Source organism: Armigeres subalbatus, chromosome 2 (assembly GCF_024139115.2).
Source record: "Armigeres subalbatus isolate Guangzhou_Male chromosome 2, GZ_Asu_2, whole genome shotgun sequence".
In the NCBI taxonomy this organism is placed as follows: domain Eukaryota; kingdom Metazoa; phylum Arthropoda; class Insecta; order Diptera; family Culicidae; genus Armigeres; species Armigeres subalbatus.
The window spans coordinates 194,253,006-194,280,319 of NC_085140.1; the positions used below are offsets into that span (position 1 = coordinate 194,253,006).

At 40.1% G+C, this 27,314-nt stretch overlaps 1 protein-coding gene across 7 annotated transcripts in view; it reads right to left on the minus strand.

Annotated features, from left to right (window-relative positions):
- Positions 1-27,314, minus strand: part of LOC134211447 (F-box/WD repeat-containing protein 7) — a 97,341-nt gene that overhangs the window by 5,217 nt on the left and 64,810 nt on the right. For 6 of the 7 annotated variants that reach the window (XM_062688306.1, XM_062688310.1, XM_062688308.1 and 3 more), the window contains 9 exons: positions 16,278-18,813; positions 16,098-16,214; positions 10,859-11,380; positions 10,617-10,798; positions 10,331-10,556; positions 10,054-10,264; positions 9,811-9,982; positions 9,665-9,753; positions 6,981-7,107 (listed from right to left, as the gene is read on the minus strand). In XM_062688306.1, the coding sequence (XP_062544290.1) occupies positions 7,079-7,107; positions 9,665-9,753; positions 9,811-9,982; positions 10,054-10,264; positions 10,331-10,556; positions 10,617-10,798; positions 10,859-11,380; positions 16,098-16,214; positions 16,278-18,713 (3,984 nt within the window). In that variant the 5' untranslated portion in view covers positions 18,714-18,813 and the 3' untranslated portion in view covers positions 6,981-7,078. Of the gene's footprint in view, positions 1-6,980; positions 7,108-7,142; positions 9,754-9,810; positions 9,983-10,053; positions 10,265-10,330; positions 10,557-10,616; positions 10,799-10,858; positions 11,381-16,097; positions 16,215-16,277; positions 18,814-27,314 lie in introns of those variants that run through there. The other variant, XM_062688312.1, reaches the window with a different exon arrangement.

Consider the following 27,314-nt stretch of genomic DNA (forward strand, 5'->3'; position numbering starts at 1 on the left):
AACCCACGATCTCTTGCTTTTAAGGCAGAAGGGGTAGCCACTAGACTACCGAGCTCTAGATTTTCAAATTTTGACCTGTACCTAAAAATTGAAAAAAAAAAAAAAAAATATGATGCGCGAAGTTAGGGCGGACGCGAAATTAGGGCACATCACGGTATTTAAATTTGATTAGGCCGAAACAATTATTAATTTGTTTTTTTGTCTTTAGTCTTATGATAATACTATGATACTTTTTTGGTCCAATCAAGTAAGTTGATTTTCGTTTTTTTTGCGCTTGGCATTCACCTTTATCGTTAATGCACTTTTGACTAGATCCTTGATACTACTCAGGCCTCTACCTTTTCTTGATCATAGATCATGTTCTTACGAGCGGAAGTCTTGACCTCCATTCTTCCAAAACTCATAAAATGAAATAAAGAACGAGTAGAATAAAATATGAATATTATGAAAGACGTTTTTAGCAAGTAAGTTAACAGTCAAACGATTGTATGACAAACGGCGGAATATCATTCCGCGGAATTCCATTTCACGGAATCCCAATCCAAAGAATGCGACATTTTAATTGACAATTCAATTGAGGCTTTGGCATAATTGGGGCCCTCCTTAGCCGTGCGGTAAGATGCGCGGCTACAAAGCAAGACCATGCTGAGGGTGGCTGGGTTCGATTCCCGGTGCCCGGTCTAGGCAATTTTCGGATTGGAAATTGTCTCGACTACCCTGGGCATACAAGTATCATCGTGTTAGCCTCATGATATACGAATGCAGAAATGGTATCCTGGCTTAGAAACCTCGCAGTTAATAACTGCGGAAGTGCTTAATGAACACTAAGCTACGAGGCGGCAATGTCCCAGTGTGGGGATGTAATGCCAATTAAGAAGAAGAAGTAAGCAGAAGAATTGAGGCTTTAACTGCCGTAATCTGGGGAAGTGACGTAACCGCCATTTTACAACATGCATGTTTTCCATTTTTCTGTTGAAGAGGTCGATGAGTAGTACTCGTTAACACCATTTTTGAAAAATGGCGTATACGCCAGGTAAAAACTGGGATCTGTTCAGTAATAACGAGTCGCCTCCAAGGATGTTATTGATCATTTAGTAATCTGGCTTAGATCATTTAGTAGTTTGTCAATAACTCATTCCAGAACCTGAATTTTTAAATTTGTTGTAAGGAGGACTTCTAGTGCGAAGGTTTTTCTACGACTCTGCATAATAATTCGTTCTTCTGGAATGAGTTTTTGACAAACTATTAAATGATCGAAGCCAGATTACTAAATGAACGATAGGGGCCGTACACATATTACGTAAGCACTTATGGGAGAAGGGGTCAATATCTTACGCTCCATATAAATAAAAATTCATTTGTATGAAAAAAAAATCTCACATGGGGGGAGAAGGGGTAAAAAAACCCTGAAAAATTGCTTACGTAATAAGTGTACGACCCCATAACATCCTTGATCGCCTCATACACAAGACTTTTAAGGGCTATATGTTGGCTAATACATTTTTGAACATTGTACAAGAAAGATGATTTCAGTAGATAGTATTCCCTCAATGATTTTTTTTTCATATGGCCGGAACAAATTTTTCTTTTGTCACCTTTAGTCATGACCAGTCAAGGGGCGGTAGAGAATAAAAAATAATTCCTGTTACTTAATCAAAAAATATTTTAAAAGTAGTAACAAAACAGTATCTTCATTCAAGATACTTATTATTTCTTAACAGATCGTCCATTTGGCGTTTTGACAACTACATCGGACCTCAGTGAGTGGAATTTGGCACACAGATTGACTTTGATATGTTTAACACTCGGGTTACTGGAAAGACATTTTGCAAGTTTTTGTAACCTTTCAAGGAAGAACATTGAAATTAATGAAGTTGAATTTTGTCAAAGCTGTTAATTTTGGGGTTTTGAAGAACGTCAGTATATTCTTCAAGCCGACTACCACAAACGTAGTACAGGCTGGACTCGATTATCCGGGGCTCGATTATCCGGAGTAATAAATTTACCCATCTTACAAAAACAGAAATATGTATTATCAGTGTGTATTCGTAACGTATCCAATATGAGCAAGACACCTAGTAATGATAGTGCCTTTCTCGCTTTCCTAAGGGACTGTTCACAAATTACGTAACGCTTTAGGGGGAGGGAGGAATTCAGACCAAGCGTTACGGTCCGTACAAAAAAATTAAACCTTAAAAAAGGGTTGCGAGAGGGAGAATGGGATATCAAAACTATCAAATTCAGCGTTACGAATTTTGTGAAAGAACCCTAAGGGAACGGAAATCAAGAACATTCATAAAAATGGCCAATTTATAAATTTCAATTCAATGCAACGATATTTTTTTAAGCATTAGTATGTACATTCTGAGTACAGCATTGACATTGTGACTCATGCAACCAAATGGTCCTCCGGAATATCCGGAATGGGTTCGTCCACAAATTATGTAACGCTAAATTTGAAGATTTTGAACCTCCATAGTAACAACCAAAAATCTTTGTGTTTAGGGAACATCCATTAATTACATAACGCTTAGAGGGGGAAGGGGTTCCCTGAAATGTGACAATCCATACATATTTTTTAGATACCTCTTAAAAAAGTGTGACATAGGGGAGAGTTGGATTGAAAATGGCTGTTTTCTGCGTTACGTAATTAATGGATCTTCCCTTAATTATGAAATGAATATTTTCATTTTCTAAAGAATCACACGGTGACCAAGGTGATCTATACACAATGTTATGCTCAGAATGCCGGACAATAACCCGGTGAAAATGGTTCCTGATAGGGATCCGCAGGGGACAAGAAGGCGAGGTGCGCAGAGAGCATGGTGGTTAGATTTGAGGTCCCTCCGTGGACTACAAAGTTGGCGACGTGCAAATACTGACCGAGCTGAATGTAGACGAATTTTATTTACTGCAGAGGCCTTAGTTTGAATAAATCAAATGAAATAAATTCCATTATTAGAATGTCAAATGGTGCTATGCAATAAAATTCATTATTTTTTGTTTAATTTCACGGATGTTCCGGAATTTTCGGAAGGCAACAGCATGTATAAGCCACAACATTAAGTGCATACTCATAATACAAAAACAAATGCATCAGAATAATCTTGGTGCTTAACGAAAAAATTTAGAAGTTTTCATTTTTTGGGATCCTCCAGATTTCCGGGAGGACCACACGGTGATTAGAGGTGCGCGCCGTCACCGCCGACAGTTTATGGAAATCCCGTTGAAACTCCAGAGGATCTCTCGTGAAAAGTCTATTTTTCTTAAAAATTCTTTACATTTTTTCATTCAAAAATCGAAAAAGCTTTTCGTAAAAACTAAGAACTTTTAATGAAAATTTTGAAGAATATCCTTCGAAATCTCGAAAACATTACCGTTGAAATTATGAGTAAATTTCCTCAAAAATTAGGAAGATTTTTTTGTAGAATTTAAAAGAAAGAAAGAAAGACAGAATACCATCTTTGACCAAAGCTCGCACATACTGAATACTTAACACTTAGCATTAGATAACGGACACACAGCACTTAGTGAACAAGTGGAGCGCTTTCCACTTCACGAAATGTTTTCTCCTTACTAGGACGGGAATCAAACTCACACTTCATGGTTTGCAAATACGCTTAGACGACTGACGCCACTAACCACACGGCCACGAAGCCCACCAGGTGCTAATTCCAGAAATTTCTCGGGTAAATTATAAAGAATTTCCTTTGGGAATCTCAAAGAATTACCTGTGAAAATTTCCAAGGATTTCCTGTTGAAATCCACAAAATTTCACTTTGAAAACAATTGCTTTGACGGGGAAGGGCCGTTTGTTGTTTGGCCGAATATGTCATTATCCCAAATTTGACTGGCATAACATCATTTGGCCGAAATAGACAAATGGCCGATAATGTCGTCCGGCCGAACAGGTCATTTGATTGAAAAGTCGTCTAATCGAATAGGTCATTTAGCCAAAAAGGCCTAGATGGTCGTTTGGTAGAAAAGGGTTATTTGACCTAAATGAACATATGGTGTTGATTGCCCGAGCTACCGAAAAAAAAAATCGTTTGACCGAAAATTTGACATAAGGTCGAAAACTGTTGTTATACGCTAGCGAAACATGGTGTGTATCAGTGGAGAACACTCAACGGCTGCAGGTGTTCATTAACAGATGCCTGCGGTATATAATTCGGGCCTGGTGGCCTCACAACTGGATCTCAAACAACGAGCTCCATCGTCGTTGTCACCAGAGGCCGATAGCAACAGAAATTCGGGATCGGAAGTGGGGCTGGGTCGGCCACACTCTACGTAGGGGCGGAAACGAAATCTGTAAGCAAGCATTAGACTGGAACCCAGCGGGACATCGCAGCAGAGGCAGACCCAGAGGCTCATGGCGGCGAAGCCTCAATAAAGAAATAAAAGAAGTCGACCGAAATCTAACCTGGCAACAGGTTAAAGCGATAGCCGGGCATCGCTCAGGATGGAGATCTTTCAAGTCGGCCCTTTGCACCACCGGAGGTGTACAGGATCCATAAGTAAGTAAGTCGAAAACTGTTTGCGACGTACGAGTGGAGATCATAGGGCCGAACTGATAATTTGGATTTAGAATTCGGCTAGATAGCTTTCGGCTTAACGTATTTTTCGGCTATGTGGTATTCGGTCAAATAATTTTCAACCAAACGACACTTCGTCTTTACAAAATTTTCTTGTAGAATTTCCGAAGGAATTTCACACAGAAATCCAAAAAAATTCCGTAACAAATCCAGTTCAAATTGCATTGGAAACAGTGAATTTAAAAAAAAATCACTAGGAAGTTCTGTTAAATTCGAAGCATACATGCCCATGCACGCCTAGCCATCGCCGACCAAAATTATGACAAACGTTGCCGCCGACGATTTCGGATCGGCGCTGACCTCTAACGGTATTCAGAATCCATGAACGGACCAACGGGATATTTTATTAGATGTTATACAACCAAAATAAAGATTATTTGAGAAAAAGTTAAATTTTCAGCAACAACAAAAAAATGGCTCGATTATCCGGAGTGAAATTTTTTTCAACACTGCGGATAATCGAGTCCGGCCTGTATATAATTTTCTTCAAAGAAACCTTTGATATCCCTCAATTCCTGTTCCTTCAGGCTGAATCGTGAGTACAAAAGACGTGAAAACTTGCACTCAAGTAACAATCAGCCGCGCTCGAGTTAAAGCCAATGGAAATGGAGGATGAGACAAACCACCTATTTTCATATTATTGCCACAAAGAAACAAACGTTAGACTTAGAACAAAATGCAATCAAAATCATCGTCACAGAAACGTTGTCGCTCAGTGCTAAAGTCTGTGTGATCAAGTGGCAACCATAAATCAACCGTTAAAAAGGTGAACGATGGAACATGTGTTGAGTGAGATGTTTGTTTCTCTGTGTTCTTGCTTTTACTCGGCTAATGTTCATCATTTGGTTCTGAACCGTAAACTTCTTCGAACGACTTGTATACTTATCGCCTTGTAGCTTTGGCGTTGGCAGCCAATCAATTTTTATGCTTCGATTTGCATTCATCTTTGCATTTCTTTACCTGCAAATACAAATTTAAGCAAGATATGCAGAAAACAGTCCTTGAAGTGCATCGTTGAGCTTGAGCTTTCGACGTTTTACCCAAATTTATTACAGACCAAATGTCAGTAATGTCTGGTTTTGAAGAAATAGAATTGTATAACTCGCCGAAACATGTAAAACGCGAAAAAACAACACTGACATTTTTTTTTAAATTTTTTTCACCTTTCCATTGTTGAGTCATTTGTTCCGGTCTAAGTTATTCTTTCAATGATTATTGAATGAGAATAAGAATAAGTATTACATAACTTTGTACAAATAAACCATACATGTATGCATGTATGCTAATCTACTATTTCAAATGAAACAATGATCTTTGACAAGATTTTCTCGAGATTTTCTTTTGCAATATATCAAAACGTTAAACATTCAAGGAAGGATGTATTTCCTGCATGATGATGATTCTATGCTTATCAGTATGCTAAAAATAACCTTTTTTGATTATATATTCAAAATAATATTAAAATAATAGTGTATTTAATTTTTCTGCGAAATGGGTTATTCCTGGAAATGTCATTCCGCGAAATACACCATTCGATTCCGCGGAATGTTACTGCTGATCACTGGCGGAGCCAGAGGTGGTGCACCACTTGTCGCAAGCACGCTATTGTTATCTGAGGCGTTATTCTTGCACAACATACATACAACCTGCCCACACATATGCGCTTATTCTACGAGTGGAGTGACGTGAGATTGCTCGAATGACGTGAGAAGAGTCGCCCCATTTGAATAGCATGGTCACCTCACGTGAGAGTTGCTAAACTCTACTCACCTCACGTCACACGACTCGTAGAATAAGCCCAATAATCTACTTATTGACTTCAAAGCCGCATATGATACAATCGACCGATATCAGCTATGGCACCTAATACACGAACACGGATTTCCGGATAAACTAATACAGTTGGTCAAGGCAAATACATCGATATGCGTAGTTTGAGTTACAGAGTATTCTAAAGTCCCTATAAACGCGCAGAGGGACACGGACTAGTCATAAAAATGTCAACGACGAAGACAGGAAGAGGCACTTGAGAGGACAATGTAAGTCACCCATCTAATTTTGTATCAGAGACGAAATCAAGTTGGTTGAAGAATTCGTGTACTTGGGTTCACTGGTGACCACCGAAAACGATATCAGTGAAAAAAATCGGAAACGGATCGTGGCAGGAAATCGTATATATTTTTGACTCTGCAAGACGCTCTGAATTGGTGGATCGACCAGGTGGAATATGGCTCTCGAACAATTGACATTTTTAGTAAACATTTGCTCCCAACAAGATCCATATTGGGGTTTTCTGTTGGCAGTATAATACGTCGTACTAGACGACTACACGATAAACGAATTTATAAAAGCTATAAAGAATAAGAAATCATGTTTCCAACTTACCTTTGGTTAAGTTCCTTCTGTTTATTTTCAACTGTTTTACCGGAAGAAAATTATTACGACGACAATTACGACGATGACCATTACATGGTTTCGCAGGATCATGTTTCAAGGTGGTTTCTCAAATTTTCTACAATAGAAGAATAGCATAGAAAGAACAAATCGTTATTTTTTCCGATAGTTGGTAATGCATTACTAAATGTATTCACTTTTTATTGGATTTTTCGACAATTTTTTTTGTTGAGTAGCATTGCAGTAACTCACTACTACACAATTCGTATAATTTTCTTTACAGTTTAGAGGTTAATTTGTTCTTTGTTTATCTTCTTTTGTATTGGCGTGTGGTTTTGTGTTTCAGCGTTATAACTGAAGGATGATTTATTTTTTAATCCTACCTCAGATTTTGCAACAGGGAAAAAATTTATAAGAAAGATCGAAATCGTCCAAAACAAATCTCGTTTTCCAGATGAGATAATGAAAATAAATTCTAGGAGTAATAATTTTGCTAAAGAGGAATAATTTTTTTTAACTGATGCAAAAACTTAAATAATAAAAACAAAAGATCTCTCAAATGGAATCTATACATTTGTGACATCGAATTTTTCAACAGGCAACTAACTAAATTGTACACTGTTTTCGTTTTTTTTTCTAATTGCGATTTTGTTGTTTTTGTTAAGGTTATTATTTTGCGATTTTGTGTTTTTCTGTTTTTCAGCTAACTTTTATTCAGCAGATGCTGTGTGATTTTTTAGCATATTTGTGTGTTTGTTGGTTATTAAGGGTTGGTTTAATTCTGTCTGTTTGATTTTATTCATTTAAACACTGCTAATAGTAACTCTAGTCAATTGTTTATGTTAAGTTGGTGCCTGTTCCTTCGATACACTCGACGAAGACATCATAGAAAAATTGAGGATTGAATACTAAAAACTAAAGCGAAAGCTGTGTATCATTATTCGGTTAAAGCATGTTTGTCCTGGCCATTGATGGAATCAAAAACTACCAAGGTCGGAGAAAATCAAATCGATTCAGTTGTCCTGTTCAATGGCGCCCGCAATGAGATTGTGAATGAATCGCTTTGTTTTACAACAAATGGGTAGATAGATTTCTAAAAGAACAATATTTAAATTGAAATAAAGTTCGCTCTTCCGATCTGTTTTAAAAGAAAACATAAAGATACGGAAAGGCGTAATACGTACGAGCAACGCACGGCGTTGTCAGAAAATTATATACGCTAGAAAGAACAGTACCGATCTTCGTTTAACTCAACAAGGAAACAAAGTTCAACAAATTCAAAGCGAACACAAAATGCTCATTGCGAGAACGCTAACAGTACGGCAGGACGTGATCACGAATCGATAAGTCTCTCCGGTTTCGATTGATCAATTGGCTTATTATTTTAATAATCAAGCACTTTCATTTTGTTTTTCACTATTGGTATAAGATCTTTTTTTTGTTGTAATCCTCTTGATAGGGATCATTTTAGATTTTTTTTATGCTTCCTTCCATTACTATAACTACACCTTTCTGTGATACAATTATTCAGGTTGTTGTTGCCAATTCAATGAATCACTTTCTAAATTTTTCAAGGTGAATCTTTATGAGCTGAGTTCAATGTTTTTCCTCGACTCGTTTTGTGGAAAACTTGCCTGTGGTCAACTTGATAAAAAGTAAGTATAGTGAATGGCCAATTGCCTACTTCTTGTTGATTTACTGTGGAGGACAAGCTGATTAGTAGCAAAAGATTCCTCTTCATTTGAAAATACGAAATAATTATACAGTGGTTTGAGTGTTTGCCGACACTTTTTTCATTTCTCTCTTATTTTAACCTTTGTCGGCTTAATTTTTTATTCTCAACTCGAGAGGTAATAAATTAACCGGTCGCATCACAAAATTTCGAGTAGCTAAGGTTTTGATAAGAAAGAATAATGCTTTCATTGAAAATGACGTAGCCCTACGGGAAGTATCTGGCGTTACACTCTACCTTTGTTTAAAATGACACATTCCCCCTCTAGGAGTGAGTATCTGACAAAATCGAAAAAAGTGTAATAATACACTGCATTGTTTACGTTACTGATTGTTTGTTTCACGTAGGACTCCAGAGTTTGCACTCATGAGCTCAATCGAAGGGTAGACATAACAGCTCACATTTCTGTCGCATAGAATATTTTGACATCAAATTACTGAATTTCAACATATTGCCTTCAGGTGATCCATTGTGCTTGGTATCGACTAATGAAAATGGTAAGAAATCAACATGGATCAGTCGACTCGCATTACTTCACATAACTCACATATCAAGAGGTTTGTTGCAACTCAATGCTCATCCCGTGATACATAACAGACACCTTTTTTGTGAAGGATTCGAGGAGATGAACAGCAGTATACACAGAAAGGGTTTTCTATCGATTAGGGTGCTATCACAGGCAAACAGACATAATCCACCGAACATTTACCAATCAAATTCATCTACGCAAACTAACGACACGACTTGCGGAAGCCATGAAGCAGGTGGCGGTAGTGAGAAAATGTTAAACTCGAACAAAATTAATTTGCACGCTACGGAAGGTCACTTTAATTGACCGGAAAATCGTGAACCGATGAAATATTCTCGAATGTTATGCCTGTATGCCTGTGGTGTTATTGAAGAGTATACTTATCCAGAACTTATGAGCATTTCAAACAGGCACCTTCTACGTCGAAGTCGAGTACCAACAGTTTGGTCTCCTCGGTTCCGTTGCGTGACCCGACAGCGCATATCAATTTCGTATCGTTAGCCCTGTAGGAAATAATAATTATAGGATTTTCGAGCAAGATCTAGATCATAGCTGTTTACCTAATGCGCCATACAACACCTCCGGAGCCGCCGGATTCCAGGGCCACTAAGTTGCGTATGAATTCTCCAGTCTTGACGTCCCAAAGCTTGACGGTACCGTCATCGGAACTAGTTATCACGAAGCGAGAGTTGAACTGTAAGCACGTGACAGCAGACTGGTGTTTATTGGGTCCTACGGAAAATAATAACGGTATGTTGATTATCACAAAGAATTTTTAAAATTGCGAGAGTTCAAATAACTACCAGATAAAGTCTGCAAGCACTGCCCAGTGAGGATGTCCCATACTTTGACTGTGGAGTCAGCATTGCCTGACACTAGAATATTCGATCTGAGTTCCATACCGGAAGTTAAACTTTGATGGCCCATTAGAGCATGCTTGCAACTGCCCGTTTCCGCATCCCAAACTCGAATCGACGTATCCAACGAACCAGACACAACGTGGATGCCATCAAACTGCAACGAATAAATAAGAGATTATTGTACAGACATTTACACATCAAAGATATGAACTGAACAAACCTGTAACGAGTAAACACGATTCGTATGGCCTTGCAGTGTATGGAGACATTCCTGTCTCTCTGGATTCCACACTTTCACCATGTAATCGTATGCCCCGGAAACTACCAGTCTCCCATCATATTGAACACAACGAACGGCCGCCAAATGGCCAACCAAAACATGCAAACATGAACCCTCGTCGACATCCCATACGCGTAACGTTGCGTCCCGGGATCCACTGACAACTCTGCAAATCCATTGTTAACATAGATTAAACCCATTTTTTGGTCAAATGCAAAAAACTTACTTGTTTCCATGCAAATGCATACAACGGACGGTCGAAGTGTGTCCGTTCAACGTATGCAGCAACTGTCCGGTTTCAGCGTTCCACACTTTCAAAGTGCGATCGGTGCTGCCGGAGATGATGATGTTGCCGGACATCTGAGATGACCAGACGCCACCCGTGTGACCGACCAGTGTTCGAAGGCACTGCAAAATGGAAAGTTAACTTTATTCTATAAAACACCAAGATTTAGATCTGAATCCTACCTTTCCGGTGATGGCGGACCACACTTTGAGCGTATTGTCGTCAGAACCGGACACGATGCGATTGCCGCAAAACTGAAGGCACGTGATGACGTGGTCGTCATGGCCTCTAAGCACCTTGGCAGTGCGAATCGGTCGCGAGCGCCAGTTCATCTCGATGATGTGTTGCCGCATATAGGCCGCCTTCCAAGGCGACGAAATCGGTGGCATATTGCCGGCGCGACCACGCTTCGGTCGATCTCCACCGGTCACATCCATAACGATGCTGGCTTCCTTGCACTTATCCTTCCACAGGAGGTTATCGTCCGCTAGGAAACGCCAGCTGCGGCAGGTTTGGGCCGCCCGGAGGAGATCTTTCGGATCCAGGTACGACAGGACCTGCAGTGCCAGCTCCTTTGGCAGTAGTGAGATGAAATCCCGCTGGAACTGTGGCTCGATAACCTTCATCATGTGCCGAACCTGGGCTGGTTCGCAGTGCTCGATTAGCATGTCCAACGCAACCAATCGCTCGATCGATGTCCATCGCTGTAAAATGTAAAATGTGAAGTTAGTAAAGGAGTGTTTGCCTTTCTCATACTACAGACATGTGCTGAAAAGCTATCTTGTTCTTCTTCAATAATGCTGTCTAATGAGAGCTTGAAGTAGCTCGAAGTTTCTCCCTGTCCTGCTCATGCCCATTTGTTGACAAGAAAGAACGAGCAGGACGGGAACAACTTCGAGCTACTTCGAGCTGCTCATTGGACAGCACTAATGGCTCTACATTCAAATTGAAACTTGACCTTCTTTACAGCTTAGTATTCTATTAGCATTTCCACAATTTTATTGATTGAAAGATTCGCTATGCCCTCCATTACATGACCACCTACCTTGTGTGACGAGCACAATGGATACACCGTTCAGTGAGTCGAGAATGTTTCCCACCCGAAAACATATCGATAATCGAACTCAACCTCCGGATTGGAAATCATACGACTTTTCTCACAATGTTAACTAGAGCCGACCAAAAGGCTATCATTTCACTCCATTGACAAACGTTTTTATAAGAGGCCGGAGAAAACCGGAGGCGCGACAGTGCGCCTCCTAGCGGTACCTGCTGGAAACGATGGTCGGTCAACAGGAGTTGACGTGGCCAGGCGGCTAAATAAGCTACAACAATTAGGGTTTCTGGCAGGTGCGGGCCTGTGCCTACCATCGAAACGGCGGGTAGTCTAATGGCCAGTTTGCCTTCCGTCTTCCGTCTGTATCCTACGCTCAGGTAATAATACAGCATCAGTTACCTAACTGGGATATTGCCAACTGGACCAGAGCCAAATTAAAAAGTAGTTATCCCAAATAGAACCAATTTGAAATTTTACATTCTCGTTGAGCGGTAAGGGAACTTTGAGCGCAGCGGGAGATCCATTTGCTAGAAGAAGTCTACCGAGGTCTTCTCGCACTATGGGGAATGGTGGTGTCGAGGTTGTCATTAGTTACCACGGCGCTAGCACTTTCTCAGCAGGAAGGGTCGATAGTCCGCTCACTAAGAGGGCGATTGAAAGTGAAGAGGCAGACTGCAGACCGAAGCCTTCTCCTTCCTTGGAGGTACAGCGATAGCGTAATAGGCGATTTATTTCGGCTTAAGCGTCAACAAGTGCCAACAAGTGAACTCGTCCAGCAGCAGTTCCACAGAGCAGGCGAACTGGTACTGGAGCGTGGAGCACAAGCGAGCGGTACAGCTTATAAAAGGCTGACCCAGGAGGTTCAGGTTGAGGGTGTGTAAGTAAGGTCTCTGGGCACCGCAGAAATTCTAGGATGTAAGCAGCTGAATAATGTTACGGAGACAGAGCATCTCATCTCCGCGGTACGGGCGCAGTGTGGAACACAAGATGAACGGGCCTTTGTACGGCTTGGAAGTGGGTCTTTTGGCACGCAGGTTATCAGTTGCTAACATCAAACGGATCCTAGGGGTCGGACAACTGAAGGTGGACTGATCAATATGCCAAATACCACATATATTTAAATAGTAGTTTGTGCAACTAGTTATTACTTTATACTCCGCGAAAAGCTCCGATCGAGTAGAGTTCGACGCCGTACCAAACTGGCTATTTGAAAAACGCTCATTAGACCGGCAGTCCTCTACGGACACGAGACAATGCTCGTGGAGGATTAACGCGCACTTGGAGTTTTAGGGCGAAGACATACTGACGCGTCGAGCGATGCGGATCGCGTCCAAGCACTCGTAAAACAGAATATCAGCAAGATAAATTCTTTTGTCTTAGACGTGTGAGTATGTCATCGGCCTTAGGGAGGAAAGTGTTGCGTACTATCTATGACTGGGTGCAGATGGACTACAGTTCATTAGGGAGGGTTCATGCGGAGGTCGGGCACGTAGACAGAATGTCGGACAATAACCGGATGAAAATGGTTCGCTACGACGATCCGACGGTAATAGTTGAATGGAGAAGACTTTTATTTACTGCACAGGCCTGAGAAATAATAATAATTGTGGACTAGTTGCAAAAAAATATTTTTTTCATCACGAGTTGTACGAGACTTGCTTAGTTGAATAAATACTACTTTTGCTGACAAAATCGAGTTTTGTTACTAGTTGCACACACTATTTTTGCAATGACGAAAAATGGGCTTAAACAAGATAAATATGTACCAGAAAGGTTCAGTCTGATTTTAAGGGATCAGTACAAAAGGCCGAATCACAAAAGGCCGAACCACAGAAGGCCGAATCACAAAAGGCCGAAAATGTTCTAGCATACCACCAAAGGCCGAAAACCCAGAAGGCCGAACCACGAAAGGCCGAATGATACAAAAGGCCGAATCTCAAAAGGCCGAATAACACAAAAGGCCGAATCATTACAAAAAGTTTCAATCTTTCAATTAAGAGAACTTGGAATATTGACAAATTTACGTTTACTTATCCCTTAAATGCGCAATGTTGTTTTAAAACAACAAACCGAAAATACGTTCAATGTTAATTATTTCAATGGTTATTTACGTTAAAAATATTTCCGACGATTTCTAAAAAAATCGCCTTGCGCCTTTAAGGGTTATATTATGCTGCCCTATTTAGAAAAACTTGTCCACGTGTTTTGCAACTACTAGCAGCGATCTTAATCAATCTTATTCAGTTGAGGTATTTAACGTCAGTTCAACGTCGAAGCTCAATCTTTCAATAGAAAGAAGTTGTATGACGGTGTTTACAGAGTCAATTTGATTCCTTATATATTGCATAATAGATCAATCTTCATTGCAGTAATGAAAGCATGAACATACGGATAAATATTATCACTTTAAAGTAACGGAGTAATCCAAGAGCTCTCTTTTTTCTTCCTTTGCTGACGTAGTAATCATTATCAGTAGTATTGGGAAAAGTTAAATTCCCAAATCTAATGCAAGAGCCCGAGTTAAATTCCACCGGATTCATGGCTCACAGAATCGAATTGCCGATTTGCATCAATGTAGGAGTTGTGCGCTTAATGATGCATGGTTGAGCATTGTGCTAATGATGCGCACTACTCATGATCTAATTGCGACATCAGAAGCTAAACAAAATAGACTTTTTTCAATTATTATGCTTTTGACCAAAAGCTGTATAACTTGCAGTAACGTGGTGTTCCTCAATGCATATCATTTTCTCCCAATTTAAAAGAAACTGACTTCACAAGACTTCACTGAGAAATCACAAAATAATCCGAATATTCTAAATTATATTAGGTATTTGAATAAAAGAAAGTCTGAATGAAATCGGCAGACCAACAAAGTGGACCGGAGCGAGCGCGCGTTCAATTCGGGCTTATGTGATTTCGGCCTTTTGCGATTTCGGCCTTTTGTGGTTTCGGCCTTTTGTGCATTCGGCCTTTTTTGCTTTCGGCCTTTTGTAATTCGGCCATTCGTGATTCGGCCTTTCGTAGTAGACCCGATTTTAATCACATGATCATTCTTGCCAAAGCATTCTATTGTTCCAGAAAACAATCAGATTTCATGTTATCGTGCCACATTGCATAACATGACAAACAATGAAGCGATAGATGAAACTGCATTTAGAGAAGTTTGATGACATGTCCATCAAACTATTTTATTCATTACACAAGGCAGAGAATACACTATTTCAACACTCACTAAGCTAATTTAGCAATATATAGTCTTGTAACTCGGGCCCTCCTTAGCCGTGCGGTAAGACGCGCGGCTACAAAGCAAGACCATGCTGAGGATGGCTGGGTTCGATTCTCGGTGCCGGTCTAGGCAATTTTCGGATTGGAAATTGTCTCGACTTCCCTGGGCATAAAAATATTATCGTGCTAGCCTCATGATATACGGATGCAAAAATGGTAACCTGGCTTAGAAACCTCGCAGTTTATAACTGTGGAAGTGCTTAATGAACACTAAGCTGCGAGGCGGCTCTGTCCCAGTGTGGGGATGTAATGCCAATAAGAAGAAGAAGAAGTCTTGTAACTATTGTTCTAATGGTTTCCTTATAACACCCAAATGAGAGTTATAATGGATTTTAAGTAACTCATTTGAGACAGCTGAGTCAAGCATTGTGTAACTGCCGCATCAGCTGGCTATCTCCGAATCAGAGGCAGACTTAACGCTGTACCAATCAGAGAGGTCAAGGCTATGCTAGAGGCCTTAGGAAAGCTTGAGGTGGTGCTATGTAGTCAATGACGTCTCGATAAGCACATTCCGTCGGAATTGGGTAAAGTAGTTCGTTGACGTAACATTCTGCTACACCCTTAGCGATCATTTAGCAATCCACTACGTGGTCAGTCGTGGTGTGCAGGAACCGAGGCCGAGGGATGTTCCCCGGAAGGCCTCTAGCTTCGACAGCGAACCGAAGTATAAGCGGAGATGTAATGATAGCTGTTCTGTCACGCGCATACGATTTCATTATGCAAAGAAGGGCCCTAGAAATGGTAGACCTTGAGCGTACTGGTGGAGCGCAGCAATTGCAGACTTTCGGTCAAATTGCTTTAGAGCTAGGCGAAAGATGCTAATAAAATACATAAAATTCCACCACTTAATTGTACCTTGACAGATACGTATTTCGACCTCAATAGTAAGGTCGTCTTCAGTGTCGACTACGACGACGACCTTACTGTTGAGGTCGAAATATGTATCTGTCAAGGTACAATTAAGTGATGGAATTAAATGGGATTGTACAAACTCGTCTTATGACAAGTGAAGACATTCCACTAAAAAGTTCAAAATAATTTTCTTTACATAAAATTCATAACGGCTTCTTTCTTACCTGGAATTGAAGCAGCCAATCGTTCAGTTCCGGAGGAGGGTTATCTTTGGTAGGGATTACGCTTCGGGGAGTCTTCCGTTCTCCCAGCGCTGAAGATGACGTAGGTGTCGATGTAAGCTGCAATAACGCAAAACACGTGTTACCTATCGAGGAATAACAACTCAAGTATTTTGTACTCACATTCGACGGACTGCGTAGCGTTCGCGGCGAACTAGTACTATCTAAAGCTAATCGTTTGCGGCTGTTGTAATTCAGGGACTCGGTGCTGGGACTATCACAATGACTACCCAACCCCCCGGTGGTCTCCGACACTCCTACTGTGGAATTTCGGCTGCCAGCGCTTCCAAACAGGATGCGATTCTCGGTCAGCTTACGTTTTCGATGCAGTCTTGGGGTTTGTGCGTTGCTCCCGCTGCTGTTGGCAGCGCCACCTGTACCACCGTTACTTGGATCATGAGCAAGAATGTCCTCGGCAGCATCCATATGAGTAAAACTGGACAGATCAACATCCCGGGAGGGAAGTTCGTCTTCACTGCTAGCATGACCGCCGGCACCGCTTGTTCCGTTTCCTTCATCATCCGTATAATCTCGACAAGTACAAACCTCCTCGTCGGAGCCTTCTTCACAGTCGGCCCAGTTGTCTTCGTCACATTCGTGATCGACGACCACGCCAGCAGCGTACGTCAGCTCCGGAGGCATGGATAGTTGAGAAGGTTCCAGTAAGGGATCCTCCATGTGATTATGTTCGTGATGAAGTTGTGGCTGCCGGCCTCGACCTCGGTGAGAACTGGAAGGCTGTACATCATCAGCAATGTTGTCGGCAAAATTCGATCCGTTAGAAGAAAATCTTCTGAGGGAAACACTACCGCTGCTACAACCTTCACCTGTTTCACGATCTGCGCTGTCGAAGGGACAACTGAAGGAAAATAGCGAGGAATTGCTAACGCTAGTTGATGGAAGCGAATTATGGTTGATGTTTTTACTGCACTCTCCGGTTTGTTTGATTACCGAGGTCGCACAAGATGCTAAACTGCAGTCAGATGGCGGTTTGGTTGCTCCAGACGATGAGGGTCCAGCGGAACAGCTTGCCGACGAAGGTGATGGCGATGAAGAAGAAGATGATGTACCAGGTTCATTCAAACCGCTACTGCTGGGAGCCGTGGGACAGTCCTTGGCAGATGCTTTAAGAGCTTGCAGGTTAGGGATGAAAATTGAACGATCGGACGAAAGACTATCGTTGGAGTTACTGTTGAAGATCGCGTCAAGCTGCTGCTGTTGGGGATGCTGTGCCTTACTGCTATGGGTGACCGAAGAAGAGGACGAAGCCATCGAGGAAGAACAGGAAGGCCCATCGGCTGCATTCGACTCACTAATTGATTCACTAGCTGCGCAGTAGTTATCAAGACTAGCTGACAGATTTATTTTTACGGCTGACTTTGTTGTACTATTACTGTTTTGTTCCCTATTACTAGAACTATTAGAACTAGATGGATTATTACAACAATTCTTGTACACATGCCTACTGCTAGTTGGCGTTGTTGCATGGTGAATCTTGCCGCTCTCTGGCTGAGATTTCTTTGCCAATGCATCATTGCGCTTCCTATTAAACCTACTTATTAACTCTAAATTCAGTCTATGGTTATCGGGTATCAAAGCGCTATTTTTAATTATTATTCCGCCAGTCAGTTTTTGTTCCTGCTCAAAATCCCGACGTTCGATTGCATCGATTGATTGCACATCATGAGGATCATGCTCCCCCACCTCATCATCTTCATCATCCTCGAGGTCATCTTCCAGTGCAGCAACACCTTCATCCTCTGGAATTTCCTCCTGTTCCATTCCCAAAGGCACCGGCTGATGTTGCCGGCTTAGCTGTTCAGTCTCTTGTGCCCTTATGGATGCTTCTTCAGCTACGATTGGCTGGTGACCGCTACTGCATGACGAAGTTTCCTCACTGATATAAATCGGGTCGGATATCGAATTTTCGTCCTGCTCGTCTCCGAGCTCCGGAGCACCATTCGTGATGCTGAGGTTTTTGATTTCATTTAAACTGGCATGCGCTTCACAATCTCCTTCTCCTCCCGCACTTTTACTGATTCCGGTTAAACTGATGTTGCCACTACTACTGCTACTACTACCGATACCAACATCCACCCCACCACCAATCATCTCGTCATCTTCATCCTCGTCATAGTCATCATCGGCCGAGTAAAACTCGTCACTCAGTCGCTTTGGTTTGGCTAGATTCATACCACCGTTGCTTTTTTCCTCAACTGCTGGCGTTTCCAGATGAATCTGGTTTCCGGTAGAGTGTCCAACAACGACACCATCGTTCGTCGGATAGAACCAAGCGTAGCAATCCTTTCCGCGCGGGTGACCACCCCTCCCCTCCTGGTCGTCATCATCGCAGCCTAACGTACTGCTTTGCGTGGGTGTCGAAGAGGCGGATACCGTCGTCGTCGATGACAAACTTATCGCTGCTGGGATACCGCTGGCAATGATCGTCGTCGTAGGTGTACCGGTTACTGAATCATTCTTGATCTCCGCCAGCGGGCTGGGACATTGCTGTTGGTGCTGCTGCTCTTCCTTAATCGTGACGATACATTTTTCTGCCATTATCTGATGCGAAGTTTCAACACAGACTGATGATTTTGGTTGCGGCGCTCATCAATTTTACCTTTGAATTATTCCTATTTGAAATGGCGGTTACGAACGTCTGAAAGAAGATCAGAAAAAAAGATAATCATTATTTCGCTTTTAAGGCGTGTCACTAATTAGCGATATTGTTTTCAGAAAATAGATATTGTTCATGTAATAAGTGTTTATGGGTGGCTCATCTGTTCAGTTCAGTTTACCTGAAATTGTAAATCGCACTCCAAAACTGCATGTCGCACAGGTAAAGAATGCGATCAGCTGACACTGATGGTAAATGACCTCAACATGCTAAACTGAACTATATAACAAGGGTTCAACAGACAACAGCATCCATGCACTTCCAACTGACTGAACCCGAATCATCTACAACGCACAAAGGGAAAATAACACAACCGTTTGCTCTGAGCCCAGCTGACATTAGCTCCGAATCTGATGTATGTCTGTGCGCTTTTTTTTCTGCGCTCGATCCCAAAATCAGTATATTCTCTATCGTTTCTCACCTTACAAAAAAAGAAAGAAAAGGAGAACGGACGAGAATGTCGGAACACAACGGATGTTGCTGATCTCAAAACGAAATAAGATCGTCGTCAATTACTGCTGAGTTTTCACCACACATAACCAGTGCCAGTGGTGAGTAAAGAGAATATATTCAGTATGTTACTAGATATGTTAGCCAGATATGTGACATATAATGACGGAACCAGAGCCTGAATATCCTTCACAGGAGCTAGTTCGAAATAGGAGATAAAAATAATTTAGTTGCTAATCTAGTCGCTAGTTAATTTCTTTGAATCAATTGATTTACAGACTATTTACAGACTATGTAACTCCTAATTCTTATTAATAAAAAAATGATCTAGAGAGAGCATCTCTTTTGCTAATACAGGGTGTCTACTCATCTGTGAAAACAAAATTCCCTGATTTTTCCAAGTGTTTTACATTAATTTCCTGGGAAAACCAAGCGTGCCATATATAGATTTTAGCAGCAAAATAATCAATTCAAAAAAGTAGTGGCTTCACATAAACAATGTTATAAATTACTTAAGAAATTCCTTCGAAGTTCACCCAGAAATTGCTTCAGCCATTCAATCAAAATTCCTTCAGAAATCACATAAGAAATTTCTCCAGGTATTCCTTTGAAAATTTCTCCATAGATTCCATCGAAAAATCCTCCGGATTTTAAGAATTGCTTCAGAACTTCCTCCAAGATTTAATTTGAAAATTTGCTAAAACTTTAGAAAACATCTCAAGGAATTGTTTCGGAAATTTCTTTAGAGATGCATTTGGCGATTTCTTTTATTAATATTTTTATTTTTTTTAATTTTAATTCCTTTAGGTGTCTGTTCGAAAATGTCTTTTAAAAATCTTCGGAAATACCTTTATAAAATACTTTGCAGATTTCTTCAGATATTCTTCTGATTTTTTTTAGGAATTTCTTTAAAAACTTGGTTAAGAATTCTATCTAAAATCTCTTCGAATTTTATTTCATTTTTTTAAAGGAAATTTAAGAAAACTAGAAAACTACAGAAATATGTTTGGGAATTTCTTCAGGAAATCCTTAAGAACTTCTTACGAAAACTCCTTCAAGAAATGTGTTGATGCAAAAATATGAGATCGCTGGGTCCATGACGTTAGGCATAATACCTTCTTTATGTCGTAGGCTGTTTTTTGGGGCATTTTATGCTTAACATCCTTTATGCCTAACGTACTCATGCCTAACAGTAGATGCGTAAGTATTATATTGCTAATGTCGTTCCTGTTCGCGTGACTAACATCTGATCTGGCAGCTAAAGTACCGGTACTACAAGTGTCAAACCAGTGTTGGTAATGAAACAAAACATGCACTACAACATTATACATAACAAACCGACAAGTTAAACTTGTGAAAGCATATTTTGGCAAAATACTTTTATTGACTACAGCGCCACTAGCGTTCTAGTACTTATGCTTCTACTTGCCTAAGTCGTTATACCTGTTCGCGTGACCAACATCTAGTTTGCTTGGACCTAGCCAAGGTACCGGTACGATAAGTGTCAAACGGCCAAGTTATAGCCTATTCATATTACGCCATTTATGATCATAAATATCATGATAAACAACTACCTGATGCCATCACCACACATTCAATTTTCTTTCTCCGCTTTAAAGCTATCAGTACACTGTTTGTCATAATGACAAATATTTGTCAAGTCAGTCTGATATACATGTCGATTTCTAATCGGTTTGATAGATGTCCGGATCAACTTGACAAATATTTGTCATTATGACAAACAGTGGACTGCGGGCTTAACACGATATTTATTACGATAAATAATCTAATCGTAATCTGAATAGGCTATTAAGCTTATTGAAGCATATTTTGGCAGAATAATTTCAATGGTTACAGCGCCACTAGCGTTCTATTACTGCTTTACTGTAAAAACCTTCTGAAAATGCTTCGGATAATTTTTTGAAATTCCTTGGAATTTTTCAAGAACTCATTCAGAAGTATCTTAAGGAAAACTTTAGAAAACACCTGGAGGAGTTTTTCCGGATATTTTGCTTTTAAGAATTCTTTGGAAATACTTCGAGAATACCTTTAGAAACTCCTTTGAAAAATCCATTCGGGAATCCTTCGGCTATTCTTTCAAGAATTAGCAAAAATCCTTCACAAATCACTCAACACTTTTTTTTAATCCCTTCAGGTTCCCTTTCGGGAATTTATTAAAGAAACCATACGAAAAATCGTCCGGAAATTCGTTTTGAAATTCCTCCAGAAATAATTTAGAAAATCACTAATCATTCTTATGAACACTTTTTTGGTGATTTCTTTGAATAACTCCTTGGAAAACTGATCCCGAAATTCTTTCGGAAGGTTCTAGGAATTGCTTTGAAAAATTCTAACTAATTCCTTAGAAGATGGCAAAACGTTTTTTGCGGAACAACGATCCCATAACGTTCACTACATTTTCAATAGATTTGATTGCTATATTTATTCAAATATTTTTTAAATCTTTTATCTCTCACTCATGATCACCGGGTATTCAAATTTCCCTGATTATGTCATGAGTTCCCTGATAATTCCAGGTATTTTCCAGGTGGGGAGTAAATTACCTGATAATTCCAGGTTTTCCAGGTAGTAGACACCCTGTAATAACTTGAGTATGGGGAGGACGGGGCAAGATCGCCTCCCGGGGCAAGATAAGACACCCCTTTATTTATTGCTATTATGCTTTTTTTTCCGAACTACTATTTACTGCTATTATGCTAACTCCGAACACTGTTAAACTATAGTCCAACAAAAGACTTGACACTGAAAAAATATTATAAAAATAAAGTGAATTTGAAATACAGATAAATAAACAAAAGTTGGTGAAATTTTGGTTCTTCTTATAAAAAATAAGCATTAGAAGCCCCCGTAACGCTGGGTAGACACAGTAGATGCATAAGTATTAGATCGCTAATGTCGCTCCTGTTCGCGTGACTAACATCTAGGTCACTTCGACCTGGCCGCCAAAGTACTGGTACTACAAGTGTCAAACCGATGTTGGTGATGAAACAAAACATGCACTACAACATGATGTATAAATTATGGCCAATTGAAGGTTGTTGAATCATAATCTAGCAAAATAATTTAATTGACTACAGCGCCACTAGCGTTCTAGTACTTATGCTTCTACTGTAGACACCTTTGCGAGGTGCGTTACGGTGTAAAATCACCCATGGCCACATTGTCAGCTAAAGGCAAATTCTAACCAACGCATTCCTTCCCCAAAATCCAACAATAGATACAATACAAAGATACAAAGATACAATCATTCGCCCACTGCAGGCCGAATATACCTCTGCACTTGGCACGAGCTCATGCGGAATTTGTTGGAATGTTTGGGTTCGAGTTTCGAAGGGCAGAGGTTCGTCTTGTTTAACGAGCTGCCAATGTGATAGATAGGCGAAAGCAACTGATGGAATTTCTAATGGGATATAGGAAATGAGCTTTTTTTAAGTTCATTTCCAATTCTAGCAGCTACTGCTAGAATCGTCAAGTCGAAGGAATAGGATAGAAATGGAAACCGTATGGAAGTCCATTTCCAGTTCTAGCAATTGCTAGACCATGAGAAATATAGAGAAAGCTACAAAAAGAAGAATGTAACGGGCCTGGGATTGTACCCTCCGCTTCCTGTGTATGAGGCAGAAGCAGTAGCCATACCACTACCAAGCCCGTTATCAGATGGAATCCCTCCAAGTATATTGAAAAAGTGTGTTCTTGAGATCATCACCCCATTAATAAACATTTTCAATCTATCCCTGAAGCAAGGGATTTTCCACGAAGAATGGAAATTTTCATATATGTTCCCTATTCATACAAAAGGCGACAAGCAAAATGAAGAAAACTACCATGGGATCACTTCTCTTTGCGCGTGTTAGTATTTGAGATGCTTGTCAACAATGCGCTATTAGCAGGTTTTGGTTTTTGGTTTTTGCATCTTCTAGAACTCGGTCAAAAGTGGCTGTTTCTAGTAGGCTTTTCCCTATCACACTTTACTACATGAAGACGACAAAAGTCAGATGAAAAAGATATAACAGATGGTTAAGTTTATGTCTGAACATTGATAACTATAAGTATCAATGGGAACATCCATACATTATCAAAAACATCAAAAACCGACTACATCTCTAAATGAGAGGCAGGCGATCATTGTCCTATGTCCTGTTGCAGTTTAGGACAAATGCTTATTGCGAGTTAAGTTTGTCCCAACATTTACAAGAGAGGACAATGTTGTTGTCATTGGCAATGTTGTTGTATGTATTACATTCCCTGAACTTATCTATCTCATGCTCATCTTGCCCCGTCCTATCCTATTGCATATTTTACTACATTTTTCCCTGAGCACGCTAAACGCCAAGAAATCCGGAGTAAACGTTTGGCTTGGTAATTATCGAAAGAGAAAATAATCATTAATTATCTTCTAATCTAGGCTCTAAGTTGTTTAAACTGTAACTAATTCTTACTCCCCTTCGAGTCCTTCGATCCATACTTATACCTATACCTTGGTGACGGTACTTTGCATTATTAGATTTGGTTGAATTCGACAGGAATACAGTTTCTAAATCATTTGAAATATATTAACATTTTGATAGAATCTACCTTCTTCTGCGAGGTTATTCTAAGCCATGGTACCATTTTTGCATTCGTATATCATGAGGCTACGGGCCCTTCTTAGCCGTGCAGTAAAACGCGCGGCTACAAAGCAAGACTATGCTGAGGGTGGCTGGGTTCGATTCCCGTTGCCTGTCTAGGTAATTTTCGGGTTGGAAATTATCTCGACTTCCCTGGGCATAGAAGTATCATCGTGTTAGCTTTTTACAAGCGAACTGTCTGAATTATGATGAAAAAATTAGACTAAAAACAATCGCATGAAATGATCTTCAAAGTTCTTCGAATAGAATAAGCAATCCTGATCCATTATATCGTCGGATTATTATATGAACAAATCTCGCTTAACTTTTCGAAAGGACCTAAGTAACATTTTTTCTTGTATTAATTTGAGTACTGCAATCAAAAGCTTTCATGTTGCTCTATTGATTGCGCTATTCAAATTCATGAAAAAAATGTTACTTAGGTCCTTTTGAAAAGTTAAGCGAGAAATGTCTGTTTATTGGATTTGTGCTGATTGCTGAATGCTGGGCATAAAGGAATAAATGATGTTTGTTTAATTCATACACTGATTATGAAAGGGATTTTTACGGAATTTGTAAACTGCCTCTGCCCACGGCCGTCGTTATGTCTTTTACGAGTACATGATCTCAGATGCTACGCTCGGCAGGGTAAGTGAATTGATTAACTCAGTTCAGTTCAACTGACATGCTAAAAGTGTTCAACATTCTGTTCATTCAAGTGAGTTGAATAATAGTGTTCAAGTCGAATTACTTGCTCATTTTCAAAATATAAACTTTAAAATTAGTAAACGCAGCATTACGTAGCTATACGTGAAGAATTTATATATGGGCTGCCAAGATTTATGTAGACCATAACATATCTTCATGATAATTCAGTTTTCAATAAATTTAAAAACATGTTTTTAAATTTTGGTATTCTACATTCTATTATGTGCTGCGAACTCGATCAAATTTTAATTTTAAAAGGCACCTCGGCACACCCCTCTTAAGTCGTAAATTTACCGTAAAATAAGATTAGACTATCATCAATTTTCAAGTGAGCACAACTGATTACGGTGAAGTTTTGACAAAATAATATCGCTATCACTGGGTTTTGCTCATTATTTGCATCCTACATATTTATATTTTGTTGACTTTCGTTGTTTCAAAGCATTCCACTACAAATAATTATTTCCATCGTTCAGATAGGTTTGGGTTTCATTATGAATGAAAAAACTTGATTTTTCTAGAAGTTTGTTTATAGTTAATCCAGGTTTCTCGTAGGTTTAATATAATCGAGTTATTTTTGTCGGGTTATCGTTAGGAATGTTTTGATTTTCGATTTTCTCCTGCTGCTATGAATCAAAATCGCAAGCCGCTGTTCGGCAACGGGTGCCCTCAATATAATCCAGTTTTGGTTAAGCGTGTCACTATACTAATGGAAATTGTGAAATAAATATGTTAGCTAGTGTGTTAGTTAGTGCGAAAATAGGTAAGTTTATTCAGAAAATTCCTTTTTTGCAATTCCTGATCATAATACCTGGTTTACAGTTCGTCTTTGAGTGATGAAACGGCCTACTTTTCCATACCAACGAAATGAGTGCTTTAATGAACATTATGCAATTCAAATGGGTTGCATTATATTCATTATAACACTTATTTGGGTGCTATAATGAAAAACCAACATCAGAACAGTAGTCATGACTACATTTTACTGCATTAGCTTGGGTAAGTGTTCAAATAGTGTGTTCTCTGCGTCGTCGTCATTGCAAAAAATAGCGTGTGCAACTCTTTGCAAAACTCGGTTTTTTAGCACTCGTAGTATTTATCCAACTCGGCAAGCCTCGTACAACTCGTGCTGAAAAAATCATCATCATCAATCATCTACTATTTTCGGCAGAAGAAAAAAAATCTTGAGCAGCCTGCCTGCTTAAGTCGATCAAACATGGCTGCTGAAAAACCATGTCAAAGTTTTCTTACGAAACGAGGTGTTATCGCTAAATGATTGATTTATTTGCGTGATGAGCCAATATTTTGTCCTATGCCAATATTACCTCCCGTAACCCTATTTATATAACACCAAAATTGCTCTTAAAAAACTGATTTTTCGTCAATTTTTATAATCTGGATTGATATACGATTAAGAAGAATAATTTTCAACTCTTTTTTCATGCGCTATATAATCGTCTACCTTCAAAACACACAGACATAAAATTTCAACCTTGTTTACTGTCCTGTCTGCCATAATCTTTAACGCCGTGCCGACCTGTACCCAGGTTACCCATTTTAGGAATTAAACAATTAACGCTAATGACACGGTGCTCTCTTCTGGCCGATCGTCGGTGACGACCGACGGTCGCAATAGTCAGACGGCGAAAATTTTATTATCCATTTTCTCGTCCGAAGCGTGCGTACGTACTTTGCATTCGATTTCGTTGTAGTCCCATCATACGCTTATATCCTTGTGCTAATCACCACACATCCCTTTCGCAAAATATGAAACAGGCAGGTGCAATTTGTCCAGTTTCGCCTCCAGCGTATGACGTACCACGCTGCATACCACGGCATGGCTGGGGCCAGGGGGCCTAGAGCAGAGCCACCCCACCCGACTCATATTATCATCGAGCCAAAAGCACCTGATAATAATAACAGATTCACAGTTTATCTTCGTGTGCGTGCCGGGACGGGATGATGAGCAGACGAAAAAAGTGCGTACGATGCAAAATCCAAACCTCCACGCTCTGCGGCAACGGCCTAACCTCCTAAAAGGTGAATTTCTGCGCCACGCAAAAGAGAGCAGCAAAAAGAATGAGAACAGGTGTGTCTGCAAGCTGCTACCGCGCTGATGGCTACTGCTGCTGAGGTGCCGTAGGCACTTCTGTGCTGCTGCTGCTGTTGGCCATAAGTCCGTTTTTACATAAGCCAATGACCTGCTTCTTACTGGTGGTCGTCGGTGGCGGTGGCTGTATGTATATTGGCCAGACTGGTTAACCGAACCTCTAGGGTACGATATATTGAATTTTGCACACTTTTTTTCCCTAATGTTGCAAATCTGTGAAATATGCGAAGCATATAAAAATTTATGAAATGCATACGTGGCTTCATTTCAGTATTCTATGGTGGACGAAATGATTGATTCTTCTCTCCAAACGGATACTCCTGTCGCGTACATGGGATACGTGTATAAATGCACGTTCTCAACGGCATTCGAAGGTCCTCGTGCATGAAGTGCAACAGCTTACGTTCAATAGTAAAAGGGATAAACACGCTGTTGAGCGTATTTGCGAACAGGCGAATCTGGCTCAGTTCTTTTCGTTTCTTTTTGTTAGCGTGTGCGGTCATGGCCAGTAGTGATTCAAAATTGAAATGTTTATGTTCAAAGATAACATTTTCTATTTTTAAAAGTTGTCAACAATTTTTAGCAAT